The 15,674-nt window shown below is 51.1% G+C and overlaps 1 protein-coding gene across 1 annotated transcript in view; it reads right to left on the bottom strand.

Annotated features, from left to right (window-relative positions):
• Positions 1 to 15,674, bottom strand: part of COL11A2 (collagen type XI alpha 2 chain) — a 98,095-nt gene that overhangs the window by 64,036 nt on the left and 18,385 nt on the right. The window contains exons 2-9 of the mRNA XM_083722329.1: positions 12,304 to 12,471; positions 10,743 to 10,953; positions 7,477 to 7,639; positions 7,247 to 7,387; positions 3,931 to 4,188; positions 2,873 to 3,019; positions 2,264 to 2,428; positions 247 to 306 (exon numbers count right to left, since the gene is read on the bottom strand). Of these exons, the coding sequence (XP_083578455.1) occupies positions 247 to 306; positions 2,264 to 2,428; positions 2,873 to 3,019; positions 3,931 to 4,188; positions 7,247 to 7,387; positions 7,477 to 7,639; positions 10,743 to 10,953; positions 12,304 to 12,471 (1,313 nt within the window). The remainder of the gene's footprint in view (positions 1 to 246; positions 307 to 2,263; positions 2,429 to 2,872; positions 3,020 to 3,930; positions 4,189 to 7,246; positions 7,388 to 7,476; positions 7,640 to 10,742; positions 10,954 to 12,303; positions 12,472 to 15,674) is intronic.

Consider the following 15,674-nt stretch of genomic DNA (forward strand, 5'->3'; position numbering starts at 1 on the left):
ACGTAGCCGGGATTCGCCCCTCAGAAACGGTGGGATTTTCAAAAATCGGAAAAAATGTCTTTGCTAAAAAGGTTCGGCAACTTTGCCCAAAAAAGGCTGAGCAACTTTTGTGTGGGGGAGTGTTCACCTTTGGAAAGATGGCATCCATAATGCTGAATTTTCTCTCTCACACACACACAGTCCGAAATGACACACACACCCCCCATCCAAGCCAGGCCAGGACCCCCTTCCCCTCCAGGAACTTACGGGTTCGAAGACGGCTGGCTCTCCCTTCTCTCCTTTATAGCCTCTGGCTCCTCGGACGGCCTGGGGGAAGCAGACATGTAGCCGCACAGAGGAGGCCAGTCAACAGAATGGCGCCACGGGCTCAACCCCCCCCAACCCCAGGCCCTGGGTGCAAAAAGTGGGGGGGGGTCCACACCTGAGGGGGTTCACAGATGCAGTTCACTGCGGGCGGGAAGAGGAGGGGCTCTCTGGGGAAAAGGAACAGCCTGCAATCGACTGGGAAGGGCCCTCCAAAGGCCATCCAGCCCAACCCTCTGCCATGCCGTCCCTGCGAAGTGGGCAGCTTGGCGACGTGGACTTAAAGCCAAGCATATGTTGGTGAGCAGCTGCCAAAAGGGCCGGAAAGGACGGAGATTCCCACATTGCAGAGGGTTGGACTAGATGACCCCGGGGGGTCCCGATTCCGATTTCATGATTCTATGCACATCTAAAAAGGGGGAATGGCTGGCTTGCCGCTGAAAGGTGGGGCAGGAGGGGGAGTCAAGCTGCTGTTTGTTTTTCATGGAAGCAAACAGCGAGGGTCGGAGCCGCAGGCGAACAAAAAGGGATCTGTTGTCAAAATGGACTGAGAATGAAGGGGGGGCGGCACGTAAATAAACCAGCTGGAGGAAACTCAGAGTAAACCTGTAGTAAGGTTTGAGTAGGGCCTTGAGTAAAAGTGGAAAAGGGGGAATTACATGTTCTGGCGGAGAACATTTTTCAGGCACCTAAGTAGTAGACAAGGTTCATCCTACTCAGAGTAAACCCACTGGAATAGATGGATGTGACTCCCTTCAATGGAGTAGAATTTAGCTGGCTAAAAGCCTATGTGTTCATTATTTTAAAAAATAAAAATAAAAGTGGGGGGGGTTTGCCCCTATTCCTTCTAAATTTAGATAGAAATTAACTCTTATGTATCCTGGGTTGTTTTTTTTTATTTCATAAAATTTATACACCGCTTGTGACCAGTGAGCCTCTGAATCCCACAGCTCTTCCCGCAAAATTCTACACATGAAGATTCGGAGGTTGAAAGGGGTGTGAGGTTTGGGGCCAGGGTGTGGGGAAGAAGGGGAAGGGGCTGCTTTCCAAGATGGCAGCGTGGACTGACAGTTACCATGTCCTGTTTGGGGGCTTTTGGCCCTCCCCCCAAACTGGTAACTGAGTTCCAGCGATTGCACCATGCCAGGAAAGTGGAGGCTGTCTGCAGAAATGGCCCTGCAGTGCGATGACATCATAGGGCATGTGATGTCATCACAGAACAGGGAGGAAGCTTCCCTCCTGCCATTGCCACAGCTGCGACCAAGGAAAGGATGGCAGCCCATTTCTATGTAGACTGTGTTGCAGGACACGTCAACAAGGAAGGAAATGACATCACAGGAAATGACATCGCCACACAGAGAAATGGCATCACAGGAAGTGAGTTGAAATAAATAACTAAAGAGGAACTTCAGAAAAGAGTGCAGCAGAAAATGGCAAACAACTCAAACAGGCAACATGACAAAACATCCAGCATCTGCCAATAGCAGGAAATGATGTCATCAGACAAAGAGGAGGGTCATAGGAAGTGAGAAGGGTTGCACACGGAACAGGAAGTGCTACCGCCACCCAGTGGTGAACAGGGGCAAGGGCAGGAGGAAGTGGCGACTTCGAAACAGGAAGGGGTCGCAGGCAGCAGGAAATGGGCATTCTCAAACAGGAAGTGACATCAGCAAACCGAATCCACAGCCACATGCCCACCAGGAACCGCAAATCAAAGTTGTTGGGAAAAAAGGAGTGTCGTGGCGGAGAACCGAAAGAGGAGGAAACAGAAATGGGTTGCGGATAAAACACCAAAACAAGAGCAAGAGGCCAAGGCCGAAACCATTCCATAAGCAAACCCCGGGCAAGAGGAAGTGACATCACAGACAAGCACGACCAACAGGAAGTAGACCCAAGAGGACAGGAAGGCACGGCAAAGAACGCCAGAGGGCCTCCAGGGAGGGGGCAGCACCCCACTTACGCCTCCGCCGTGGGGGGTCTCGGCCGAGAGCACAGGCCCCAGCTCCGAAGCCTCGGCCCCCTCGCCATAGCTCCTATAGGCGTACTCGTACTCCAGCCCCACGCCGGGGACCTCCTCTTCAATGAACGCCTCTTCCTCGGCGGGACGTGGGCTGGGTGCTTCCTCCTGGCCCCCGGGCAGGGTGGGAACCCACGGATACATTAGGGGGGGCAAACGGGGCTGGTGCCCACCCACCTATGCCTCATTCTTGGGGGGGGGGGTCTCCTGCCCCACCAGCCTGCCAGAGAAGCAGCAAGGGGGCAGAGGAAGCTGCGGCAGGGGTCCACCCATTGCCTTGGGACTACAACTCCCATCATGCCTTTCCAGAATTTCAGGCCCAGGGGGTCTTCCCTGGCCCTACCTGCACTGAGCTTAGAGGGCTCTTCCCCTCGCTATCCAATCCGCCCTGCTCTTCCTGAGAACCCAGGAGTCCGGGCCTCAAGCCCATTGGGTCTCTCCTTCCCACAGACCCCAGGAGTCCTGGCTCCTCTCTTGCAGACCCTGCATGGCCCACCCAACCAGGGAGCAAACGCCCTTCCGCCAGGACGCAGGTGCTAGAGGCACATTTACCTCTCCCCGTGGCGATGAGGCAACAGGTAGGGACTCCTGCTGTGTGGGGCCCTCTTCCCAATAGGTCTCTTCCGCCTCAGGAGGCAAGGTGTAGTCAAGGTACTCGTGGGCCCCCCAGGGCTCCTCTGTGGGGAGCAGGCCCACGTCCTTGAGAGGGGGTGCAGCAGAGTGGTGGCAGCAGAGGAAAGAGTCACGAGCCGGGGAGGGGAAGAGGAAAGCAACGCAGTGTGTGGGGTTGGATATGTACGGAAGGAGGAGGAGCAGAGTTGGTGTGTTGAGGAAGGAAAGGAAGGATGTGTTGATGGAGGGGCAGAGAAGATGCCCCAGAGAGGGGGAGACGCGGCCGTCACATTGTGGGGCGAACGGACGAGTGGGAGAGGGAGAGGATGGGTTGAAAAAGGAAACAGGCCAGAAAGGGGAAAGGAGGGAGAGAGAAAAAAATATGCAGGCATGGTTAGTTCATCCAAACTTCTCCTCTCGAGTCCCGGGAGAAGGAGGAGATGGCCGTGGGTTGGTCTGGATGACCCTGTGGGGTCCCGTCCCAAACTCAGCAATTCTGCAAGGAGCGTTCCTCCTTATCCCGGATCATTTTCCCTCAGGGAGACAAATGGATCTCGGGGAGCAGAATCTCACCCCCCCCACCTGCAAGCCGGACAAGGATGCCAGCAATTTGGGGGGGGCAGGTGTCCATTTGGGGAAAAGGGAAAGGGCAAGAGAAGTCCGAACTTAGGATAGGGCCCCCTGGCACGGATGCGGGTTCTCATTTCCCGGGAGGTTGAGGGAAAGTCAAATCTCAATCCAGCCGCCCCTCCCAAGAGAGGATGAGGAGCCCTTCCGAAGTTTCGGGGGCCCTTTCTCTTGAGGCCCCCCAACAGCCCAGCAAGCAGGACGTGGTACAGTTAACACAGAGACACGTGGAGGTGGGGAGATGCAGACAGACACACAGGCAGACGAGAGGGCAGTGGGGTGGTTTTAGGGGGCCAGAGTAGCCAGCTTTGCCCGGATCCCAGGGTTGGGGGGCCAGGCTGCACCCTGCACCCCCTCCCCTGTGCCTCTACCTGCTGGTAGCCGTTCCCCGGCTTCCGGGCTCCGACGGCGCCAGCGTGGGCCTGGCCCCCCGATTTGCCTGGGGGTTTTTTCGTGGTCGCCTTGGCGCTGCCGGCCTTCCCGCCGGACTTCCCGTTGCCGGGGTACTTGGAGCCATTTTTGGGGCCGGTCTTGGCGGCGTAGGCGGGCGCCGTGCCCGCGAGCTGGCGTTTCTGGGGCTGCTTCGGCTTCGGTTTGGGCTTGGCGGGGGGCTTCCCCTTGGCCGGTTTCTGGCAGCGGCGAGGAGGGCGACGAGGACAAACGACAACAGAGGACGGGGTGATGAAGATGGCGATGGAGGAGGAAGAGGGGAGGAGCAGGAAGCAAAAGCAAATGAGAAACATGGTGGCCAAACCCTAAACTGTGGTTAATCCCAACCACCGTCAGCGGAAGAGCTTCGTAAACTGTGGTTTGAAGCTGCCTTCTCTGCACTAAGCATAGCTGCTACCAAGGTGGGAGAAGCGGGATTCCCCCCCCCCCCCCGGGGTTTGGAAAACACAGCAACACGGCTTAACAGAACACAGGAGAAAAAACTTCTGAGCTGCTTCTGGTGGCCAAATTGGGGCACAGCATGCTCTCCAAACACTAAACTATGGTTTAGCGTTTCTCCTGAACCAGCCGACTTCCAAGTAAATACTCACAGCCTTCCACTAGTATAGGAACTACAGAAGGATATTTCTTATTATGATGATTTTATTTATTTATTTTGGTTCAGAATGAATTCAGTCCACAGCCTAGAGCTCCACAGATTTCTGCACAAAACCCGCCCGTAAGATTGTGGTTTTCCTCACTGCAACTGGTCCACTGATTCTGCATTGCCCCAGATACTCCCGCATGTTCGGGTTTCAGCCACGGCCGTGCTGCACCATGGGCTCTGCCGCTTCCAATGGACTACGTGGGATATGATGCAGCGCAACTGCGAGTGAACTCCACCATTCATTGCGGCATTTAAAAAAATAATATTAACAAGGTTTGCCTGCAACTCAGCTATTATCTACCCAAGGATGGTCATGATCCTGCCTCTCCAGCAATGGCTATTTCCCAACCCACACTCTCCCAATCTGCCTGGATAACTCCCCAGACTCTACTCTCTCCTTGGCTGTTCATCTCTGGAAGAAACTAGCAGGGGACCGGGGTTTGCCCCCCCAAGTTGCTAAATTAAAGGCAAGGTAATGCATAGACACTGATAAATGGATGGATGGATGGATGGATGGATGGATGGATGGGTGGGTGGGTGGGTGGTTGGATGGACGGATGGACAGGTGGACGAGACAGACAGGTGGACTATTCCACAACCACATGACAAGGACAAGACTCGGGTACGAGGACGGACAGATGGACGGACGGACGTTTCTGGGAAGGAGCACCACAGCGCCGCTCCCTTTACCTGCTCACTGGCTCCCCCCAGAGGCACAGAGGGGAGAGGGCCCAATCCACCCTCGCTAAGCCCGTAATAGTAGGGGTAGGCGTCATAGTCCTGCAGGTCCTCACCAAAGTACTGAGGAAAAGCAAGAGAAGCGGTTTCTTCAAAAACAGAACAAAAAAACCATAAACGGCTGCAGAGATTCGCCAGTCCCGGGGGGGGGGGACCAGAAGGCCAAACCCCCTCCCCCAGCGGTTGAGAACCGTTCCCGCAGATGGGTGCAGGGTTCTCTTAGAAATGAGGGGTGCAACATCGGGGGGCTTTGAGCTCCCTGAATACATTCTCCTCTCTTTTTTAACTCAAAAAAATACTGGATTGGAGAAGTGGCAAGTGGTTTCCTGCGCCCCAGCCTTTTGAAACACCAGCAAAGGGGGGGGGCTTTTTCCTGCGGATTCAGTGACACTGATCATGCCCCCCCCCCAAAAAAGCAGATATGGGAGGGAAGGTTAATCCTAAGAAACCTCAAAAAGGAAAAAGGAAAACAATTTGAGAGGGAATCCAGTTTTTGCCCGCTTCCCAACTGATAATTCACCAGGACTGCAAAGCTGATCTGTCAGTTAGTTGGTTAAATTGATCAACTATGGCTGGATTAACCTATCTGCTTAAAAATGCAGGTGGTAAAAACTGGAGCCTCTTTCACCAAGGGGGGGGCCGAGGGATTATTTTTCACTCTGCATATGAAAACGAATGCAGATTTAATCAATCCGTTAAAATGCAGCGGGCGGTTAATAGAATAAGATTTCTCTGATCGAATGGCAGCCGCACCACCTGAAATGTTCCAAAAAGTTTGTAGAATTGAAGTGTTGAAAGGGACCCTAAGAGTCCAGCCCCCTGCAATGAAAGAAACACAGCTAAAGTTGTCAACAATGTGCTCAAACTGGTGTGTGAGAGAGTTTTTGCCCTTTCACCATTACGAGGAGGGGAGCTGATTGCTAGTCCATATTTTACCAATATGTAAAAACGTTCTCAATAATCGCCCCAAGTTAGCAACCTGCTTCCCCTTCAGGTGCAACATGGACACAATCCTGCACTCCAGATCCACCGGCAAAAGGGGGCGTTAGGAACTGCCAGGAGGCGAAATCGCAGTGCCAGCGAGGACACTTAAACACCCCAGAGCCTTCAGCTGTGCTTCCTGCATGGCAGGGGGTTGGGCTAGATGACCGCAGAGGGTCCCTTCCGACTCCATCTTTGGGCTGCTCAAAAGGGGAGCCTGGCCTTGCTCCGAAAAAACACAAGGAATCAACGAAACGCCCTGAGTCAGAACGAAGGTGGAAAATTCCCCAAAGAAGGAAGATGTGAGGCGGATTTTCGCTCTGATTGACCTTAAGAATCTGGCATGTGGAAAAGGTGTTTCCTTTGCGTCATTGCTGCCTGCAAAATAGTTTCCTTTCCCTCTCCTGGCACAGTCCAGGCAGATTTAGCGTCCTAGGAAGCTGTTCTGTACAGAGTTGGACCCTCGTCCGCAAAGATCCGTCTCTCCCAGAGGTCAGGCGGGGGTCTCTCCCAAGGCCCAACCTTGAACCAGGAGCCTTTGGGCATAGCTGTCAACGTTTCCCTTTTTTTAAGGGAAATTCCCTTATTCCGAATAGGATTCCTCGCAAGAAAAGGGAAAAGTTGACAGCTATGCCTTTGGGATTGGTTAGTAGCCCGTCGCCACTTCCCCACCTGTCTGCCCTCAACAACAACCCCCCTCCCAGGAGGGCAGGTGAAGGTTCATACTGTGTTTCGAACACAGAACCACCTCCTGGTTTCCTCCTCCTCCTTTCCCCAACTCCCGCTGCCTGGCAAGGATGCTGAGGAGGTGGAAGGGGGTGGGACATGGACCCCTTTCCTGAAACCCGGCTCCTCTGCCCCCCTCACCTCACCTCATGTCTGCTGGGGCTCTTCTGGGCCTCCTGCGCTTGGGGCTTCTGGGCGGCCTTCACGTCGCAGTCGGGGCTGAAGTCTTCGCAGAAGTCGTAGGCTGCTTGGGGGCTGGAGGAGATGAGCAGCTGCTGGATGTCTCCCTGCGGGGAGGAAGCCAAAGGAAGAGGTTGAAGAGCCCGGCACCCGCAGGCCGAAGTAGCAGCGGGAGAGAGCGGAGAAGGCCGCCCACCTCAAAGACCTCCTCGTCCAGGATGCGGGTTCCAAAGACGGTGATGCCGCGCGTGTCGATGGCCGGCTGGTTGCCGCGGGGCAAAGGGCGGGTCACTTTCTTCTTGCAGTCCAGGATCAAGGTCACCTGCTTCTTGCTGACGCTCAGAGCCACCCGGTGCCACCTGGATAGAGGGGGGGGAATCGCAGAGTCACGGAACTGCATAAAGTCGGAGTAATAATGCCAGTTCCACGTGGATAAGAAGGGCCGATATTCAGCGTGGTGCCACCTACAGTTTGGAACTCCCTCGACTTTATTGAAATGCACCGCTGGCAGAATGGGAGGATGAAAAAATAAAAATTATTATTATTATTATTATTATTATTATTATTATTATTATTGGAAACCTTCCCATCAGATGTCAACCAGATAAGTAACTACACACCTTTCGGAGACACCTGAACTTAGGCAGCCCTGTTCAGGGCTCAGTGAAACCCCTCCAGGCAGCTGATACATAGGGTATACAATATTCAATAATATACATATTCAATAATAACATATTCAGATTAATTATATGTACACTTCTATATACCTTAACACCCCTCCTTCCACAAGGTTTATTTAACTTTTAACATTTTAATTGCCCCAAATTGTTCAAACCTATTCAAATAGTTCAATATCTTCTCAAACCAATCCTCCTCTTTCTCACTGACCTTAAACCCTTTCATTCTATGTATCTTCACAGTTTGGTATTCTAAAATTATAATTTTTTTCAGTTTTTTCCCTTGCTCTTCTGCATTTTTCCAATTACTCATTATAACCTGTCTGGCTGCAATTACCATCAATTTTACCCATTTGCATTCCTCTTTTGTTTTTTAACTCGGTGATACTCATGGCAATAAGAAACATTAGGTGTTTTATTATGTTTTTGTGTGTGCTGGAATCTGCCCAAAGTGGCTGGAGAAACCCAGTCCAATGGGACGGGGTACAAATAATAAAATTATTATTAAATTATGGCGAGGCCATGAGCAGGTCCAACGGCGGTTTCTGCACAGGTTGTAGAGGAAAGGAGTCCATCTAGGAGAAGGAAAACTCTGGTCCTAAATCTCCGCTGCCTTGCGGGATATTTTCGGGAGAAAACAAGGCTCGGGAGCAAACACTACACAATTCCAGTGTGGAGTGTCCCGTAGCCCGTCGTATGGAGGCGCACGCCATTGCCTCTCGAGACAGATGCCAACCACGCATCATGGAATAAAGTCTGACCGACAGAGAATTAGACGTGAGCCTCCATACTACAACTCCCAGGGTGAATCTCCTGCCTGGGCTACGGTTCGAAGGTGCCAAGTGGAAATACCTTGTATTTCTCAGAATTTACTGTATTTTTCGCTGCATAAGACGCACTTTTTTCTTCCTAAAAAGTAAGGGGAAATGTCTGTGCATCTTATGGAGCGAATGCATGGTCCCTGGAGCCGAATTGCCCAGGGGCAAAAAGCAGGTCATGCTTCTTCTTTTTTGAAAGAGGGAAGGGGGTGTTGAAACAAAGCCGCTGATCATTTGCGGATCAGGGAGAGAGATAAGGGACGCTAGAGGCTACTTGGGAGGCTGCCTGGGAGGGGTGAGGTAAAGACAGCAAACTTTCAAAGGGGGGAAACAGGAAGACTAAAGCAATAAGGAGAGAAATTAGAAGAAAAGGAGGAGCAAAAAACTGCTCCAGCTAAGGAAAAGACACTAAGGCAAACAAGAGGGAAGGGAGTGTTGAAAGGAAACAGCTGATCGGTAAGGGATTGGGAGGGAGATAAGGGATGCTAGCGATAAAGGAGGCTGCCTGGGAGGGGGGAGGTAAAAGCCCATGGATCCTCAGGATTTTTACATTGTGTCACCCCAAATTCACCATCAGATCACATAGCATGTTCATGGCTACAGCCTGCACCAAAAAAATCACACACCCACTGTTGCGTGGGGCCGCAATGGTGCAAAAATGTGGTTACAAAGCACAGATCCACATGGATCCTCAGGATTTTTGCATTGGGCTACCCCAAACTCACCATCATGTCTGTGGCCACAGCATGAACCACACAAATCATACATCCAGTTTCATTCAGAATATATTTTTTCTTTTTTTCCTGCTCTAAAAACTAGGTGCGTCTTATGGTCAGGTGCATCTTATGGAGCGAAAAATACAGTATATACCACTTGGTGGTAAAGAGAAGATGAAAAAAACTGTTTACATGAAGAACAGAGCGATGGAGCTATCAGGAAAACACAGCTAAGAATGAACGACTATACTGAACCTTCAAAAAATAATTTGAGTGTACTGATAAACTAAAAACCAGATTAGAACACCTGCCAACACTGGTCTACGTAGAAACACAGGAAGACGCTTCCCGTGGAGTCAGACTGTGAGCTCCTCTGGATCAGTATTGTTTACACAGACTGGCAGCAGCTCTTTCAGGGAGGGTTAGACTAGATGACCCTTGAGGTTCTTTCCTACACTACGATTCCCAACAAACAAAACCGTTTTTAGCAGGGGCCGAAAAGAGACCAGCGAAGGCACCTGCTCAATGTCGATGGGCAGAAAGTCGCAACATGTAGGTCTCCAAAGATCGGTTTCTTGCAAACGCGTCAGGATATTTCGCAAATTAGAAATAAAGAACTCGTAACACATCCGTTAACTGCGGGGGGCAAGAACGACCATAGCCAGGACATGGAAATCATTGCAATGACTGACTCCGGACCAGAAGGCATAGGGCAATCTGGCAGAAAACATGGTTGGAAAAACTGACACAGAAATTACAGGTTGAGCAAGAGGCCAAAGGTTTGTATAAAGCACATATTTTAATTATTATTTTTCTTTCCCCCTCCTCTTGCTTTTGAATAAACTCCTGTAGAGCATAGTTGATGCTGATACAGTATATATATATATATATGGCCAACAACCCAGGCAATGGATGTTACTACGCATTATACATTATATTTGGTGTTTGTTAAAATTGTGGTGCTTTTCTCATACACACTTTGGCGAATTCTGCTGGTGTATTTAGAGACGATTCTCTGAGTGTTTCATTTTTTATTTTTATATTCTGTAATTGTCATGTGTTGTATGTGTTAATCACAATATCAAAGGATCGTGGAATGGAAGAGTTGGAGAGGGGTCCCCTGAGGATCATCCAGCCCAACCCCGGGCCATGCGGGAATCGCACCGGGGATCGTGACAAAGCACAGGCCTTCCCCCTGCAGTGGAACGATGGAGGGGGCAGAGAAGGAAGCCGGGAGGGGAGGGCACTCACTTGCCGTCGGCCAGGTTGACCCCTCGGAAGATGGGGTAGTCCTCTGGGGCTGGGCGCCCACTCTGGTCCTCATAGAGGAAGACGGGGGAGCGGCCCAGCTCCACGCCCAGCTGCTGGGTGCCATGCTGGTTGTAGATGGAGAGCAGGAACGCCTGGAGTCCGGATTTGGGCTTCACCAGAGCCATGATGGAGAAATCCTCTGGGAATTTACCTGGGGGGGGGGAGAGAGGAGGGTTTAAGGAGGGCTCCGCAACACCCAGCAAACCCCACAAAAGGGATGGTTTTGGAGGCTCCCCACGTAATAATAATAATAATAATAATAATGAAATTAAAAAATTAAGGTCTTATATATATACTAAATGTTCATAAATGTACCAAGCAAGCACGTACATAGATATGGGGACCACATGTCTGGAGCAGCACAGGAAGACCGCCCTGCAACCATTTTTTTACTCCCAAACTGACCAAATGTTTTCTCTGCAAGGAGGGAAGGAGGTGAAAAGAAAACCTTCCTTGTTACAGGAATTGAGTATTCACTATTTCTACCAGGAAAGGCAATCAGATCAGGCATTATCAGATAACCTGCCAGACAGGCGATAAACAACGCACTCAGATTTCTGTTGTAGACCGCCTTTCTGTGATGTAGGTATGATGTATTTGGGGGGTGGTCTTGAGCTCCAGGGCAGGGAATTTAAAATGTCTATATAAGGGCAGGCATTACAGAAGACTGGCCAGGCTCCCCAGGATATCCAATCAAGTGACCATTAACAGGTAACTTGCCAGACAGGAAATAAACAGTGCGCTCAGATTTCTCTTGTAGACCGCCCTTTCTGTAATGTATGTATGATGTTTCTGGGGGGTGGTCTCGGGCTACACCCCTTTCTGTGATGTAGGTATGATGTATGGAGGGGTGGTCCTGAGCTCCAGGGCAGGAAATTTAAAATGTCTATATAAGGGCGGGCACACCTGGGTTCTGGGTCCTCCTCCTTTCCACAGGGGGGAGCACCCTGTTGCAACAGTTCAATAAAGCAGTGGCGTAGCGTGGGTTGTCAGCACCCGGGGCAAGGCAAGTAATTTGCGCCCCCTAACCCGTGGATTTGCGCCCCCTAACCCGTGGATTTGCCCTAACCCCAGATGTTGCGCCCGGTGCGGCCGGCCCCCCCTGCACCCCCCACGCTACGCCACTGCAATAAAGATCAGGCTTACTAGCTGCTTTGCTTCTCAATATTCTATGTTATTTTCTCCTACTGATGGAGAACCTACAAAGGACTCTACAAGGGCTCTTATGTCCCCCATAAGGGAATGAGGGCAGATTTTCATTTATTACAATAATAATAATAACTTTTATTATTTATACTTTGCCCACCTGGCTGGGTCTAAGCTACGAGAAGCATTGGCACATTTAAAGTACAGCGGTCCCTTGGTTCTCAAACGCCTTGGTACTCAAACAACTTGGAATCCAAACACTGCGAACCAAAAGTAAGTGTTGCCTCCTGGGCTAAACTGAGGGGGCGTGATGGGAACTCGCTCCCCACAACACACACACTCTTCGCTTGCGTACCTGGGAAAAGCTGCCGGGTGGGGGCGCTGATCTGCGCCTGCCGTGATATCCGGTAGGCCACGTCGGGCCCCGATCCTGAGCGCCTCTTGGGGCAGAAGCCCGTGGTCTTGCGGACGCCCTCGGGCTGGTTCTGCAGCTGCAACACTTTCAAGACGTCCACCGGTTCGGCTGCAGGAGGGAAGAGATGGAAAATGGGGTTACAAAACTGGCCCGCCTGCCGCCCGCCCCCCTCACCCCATGCAGATCCTTCTAGCTGCTCTAAAGTTGCCAACTTTTTCCCCTGCCCCTGCTCCTCTGCTTTCAGGAGAGCCTGCTGGCCCGGTCCAAATATCCCACTCCCGTTCATCTTCCTGCTTTTGGCCAAACTGGCACAGGAGCAGAGCCAGTCGGGAAAGGTGGCAACCCTGTGCGGCTCAGCCAAGCGGGGAGGGTCGGGGGAAAGGCGAAGCGAATCTGATTTCACATCGAGTTTGCTGGAGGGAGGAAACTTGAGAATCAGCGAACGGGGGGCTTCCAGAATCCGGGGGGAAGGAAGGAAGGACAAATTTTTCACAGGCTCCGCACAGCCGCCGCCTCCTCATTCACACGGTCGTGCCTGACGCGCTCTAACCACTGAACCACGCTACCTCACAAACCCGCACGGTCCAGTCCTCGACCCTCCCAGTCTCGCTGCCCCCTCTGCGTGCCACAAAGGGGGTCCCCATGGAACAACACCCTCTCCCCCTCCTCTAAATGGGGGGCCCTCCACGAGGCTGCATGGGAACGGAAGGGGGCTGGCATCTCGGGTGTGCCCAAAGCAATCGGCATTCCGATCTCCTCTCTCCGGGCCGTGAAAAAGGGGTCTTTGTTTGGCGCTGGGAGGTGGATCCCGGCCAGGCGGACGCCGGGCACACGCCTGTGCGCCCCGCCAGCGAGGAAAGAGGGAGGAGGAGGGAGGAGGAAACGCAGCGGACAGGCAGCTGCACGCGCCGCGCAAGAGGCCGCAGGGTGTGCGCCTTGTAATCTCAGCCTCTGCTTAAAAACCTCCAAGGAGAGTCACGCCTGCCCTCCCCAGAGCTGCCAGGTGGAGGCACTGCCATTCCAGAATTTGGGGGCAAAGGTCCGCACGCAGCCCCTGCAGAACTGCTGCCTGCTCGAAATCCACATGCATGAAGGCGGAGCGGGGCCTTCAACGCAAGACCCGTTCCGTATTTGTGAGAACCGGGTCTTTATTTCAGTGTGGCAGCACCAACGCACTTTGGAACTCCCTGCCACTTGACAGCCGGCAGGCAGGCGCCTCCGCTGAGCACCCGCTTAAAAGATTATTTTGCTTAGACCAGCTGACTGGGTGATTTAGAGAGCTGGCGTGAATACACCACCGTGGGATATCTTTCACAAATCAGAATAGCTTAGTCGGTAGAGCACAGCTCTCTCAATTTCAGGGTGGTGGGTTCGAGTCGTACTTGGGGTGCAAGATTCCTTCACTGCAGGGGGTTGGTCTAAATGACCAACTCTATTATTCTTTTCAAGCTTTCTATAATTATTAGAATTATTATTATCTTGCCATTTTATCCTTTTATCCTTAGGTGAGCTTACAGAACCAGCCACTGGACACAAACCTCCTTCTCTGTTGTGGCCGCGTAGTTTTAGGGAAAGGGCCACGAAGAACATGTTTTAAAATTGCTACCCCAGCTCTGCCCATCTCGATACCTGAGGATTTCTGTAGGGAGGGAGGAGGAGGCCTCTCGGATATTTGGGACCTGAGTTGATAACAGTATAAGCCTTTGGCCACCATCTGAGCCATGCCTACTTTAGAAGACATCTGAAGGCAGCCCTGTTTAGGGAAGCTTTTAATGTTTCATGCATTACGGTATTTTAATATTTTGTTGGAAGCTGCCCAGAGTGGCTGGGGAAGCCCAGCCAAATGGGCGGGGTATAAATAATAAATTGTTGTTGTTGTTGTTGTTGTTAGTAGTGTGTCCTTTGGTTTTGTTATACACACACGAAAACACACACACACACATATCATTCCCAACAATCATATAACATAATTTCTCCTCTTATACAACGTTTTGGACTTCCATCAACCACATCTGAAGATTTTTCAGACTTTTATCACTTAATCTACATTGCTTAAATTATTACTTTCAATTATCCCTAACTAACAATTCTCTTCATAATCTTCTCTGCAATATTCCGCATAGTCCTCCTTCCAATACGTCTTGCAGTCCTACTAGTGTAATCTGTTTATTACAATTGCTTTTCAAATAGTTCAGATATTTATTCCAGTCCTCTGAGAATCTCTGGTCCCGCAGGTGTCCTTCGGAGTGCAATGAGGCTTGCTCCCAGGTAAGTGGGGTTGGCCTTGTAGCCTGAGTCCAGTAAGAAGCTGTTTTCCACGTGAGGGCCGCCGTCCTTTCGAGGCAACCTTTCAAGGGCCGGAGGTGGTGTGGTGGGCGGGGCCAGAGGCAAAAGTGGGCGGAGCAACAGCTGTACATGTGGCCCTTTGTACAGTAAGTTAGTTTTCTGCATTCTCTCTCTCTGTCTTTCACCCAGCCAAGGAAGATATTTAGTGCACAAAGTAAGAACGCAAGAAATTTCTGCCGCATTAAGCCAGTGGCCCATCTAGTTCTCACAGCGGCCGACCACAGGCCCCCCAATGAGAAACCCACAAAAACGAGTCTTCCAATCATTCTCATTGCACTGTTTATACTGTCGTCGTTTCCCCCTGCACAGTTTTATATTCTTTAATATTTTGGTCAGAAGACTTTTTTATTTAAGTGTTAATTAGGAAGATTAAGGGTTTTTTATGGATGTAAATCTGCTTTTTCTTCTTTTTTCTGTATTTTCTTCTTTTCTTTTTTCTTTTCTTTCTTTAATTTTCTTTTTGTAGTATGAGATTGTAAATTCTTTGTATATGTGTGTAATTTAAAGTAATAAAGATTATTTTTAAAAGAGAGAGAGAGAGATCCACAAGCAGGATTTGAACCCAGAACCCTCTCCCCTGTTGCGGTTTCTGGGATTCAGAAGCATTGCTGCCCTGGACTGTGGAGCCAGAGCACAGCCCCCTTGGTTAGCAGCCATCCATAGTCTTCTCATGTGGCAGCAGGTTCCATAGGCTAACACTGTGCTGCGTGAACAAGGCCTTTCAGCTTCAGTGGGTGAGTTTCAGCATCATGAGAGCCAGGCCAGGTTTCATGAGCTCCGGACGTGCTTTGAAGGTACCCGGCCTGAAGAAGAATCCACCAGCTGCCAAAAACTCCTTCGCTGGCATGGCCCGTATTTATTTGCTGGGAGGCAGCCTCTGAACTCCTGGCTGCTCTCTGGAAACCTAGAGCTTCCTTTTTCTCAATGGAGAAGCCAAAGCAGAACGCAGGGATGCCTGGGAGCAG

Source organism: Podarcis gaigeae, assembly GCF_964106915.1.
Source record: "Podarcis gaigeae genome assembly, chromosome: 2".
NCBI lineage: Eukaryota > Metazoa > Chordata > Lepidosauria > Squamata > Lacertidae > Podarcis > Podarcis gaigeae.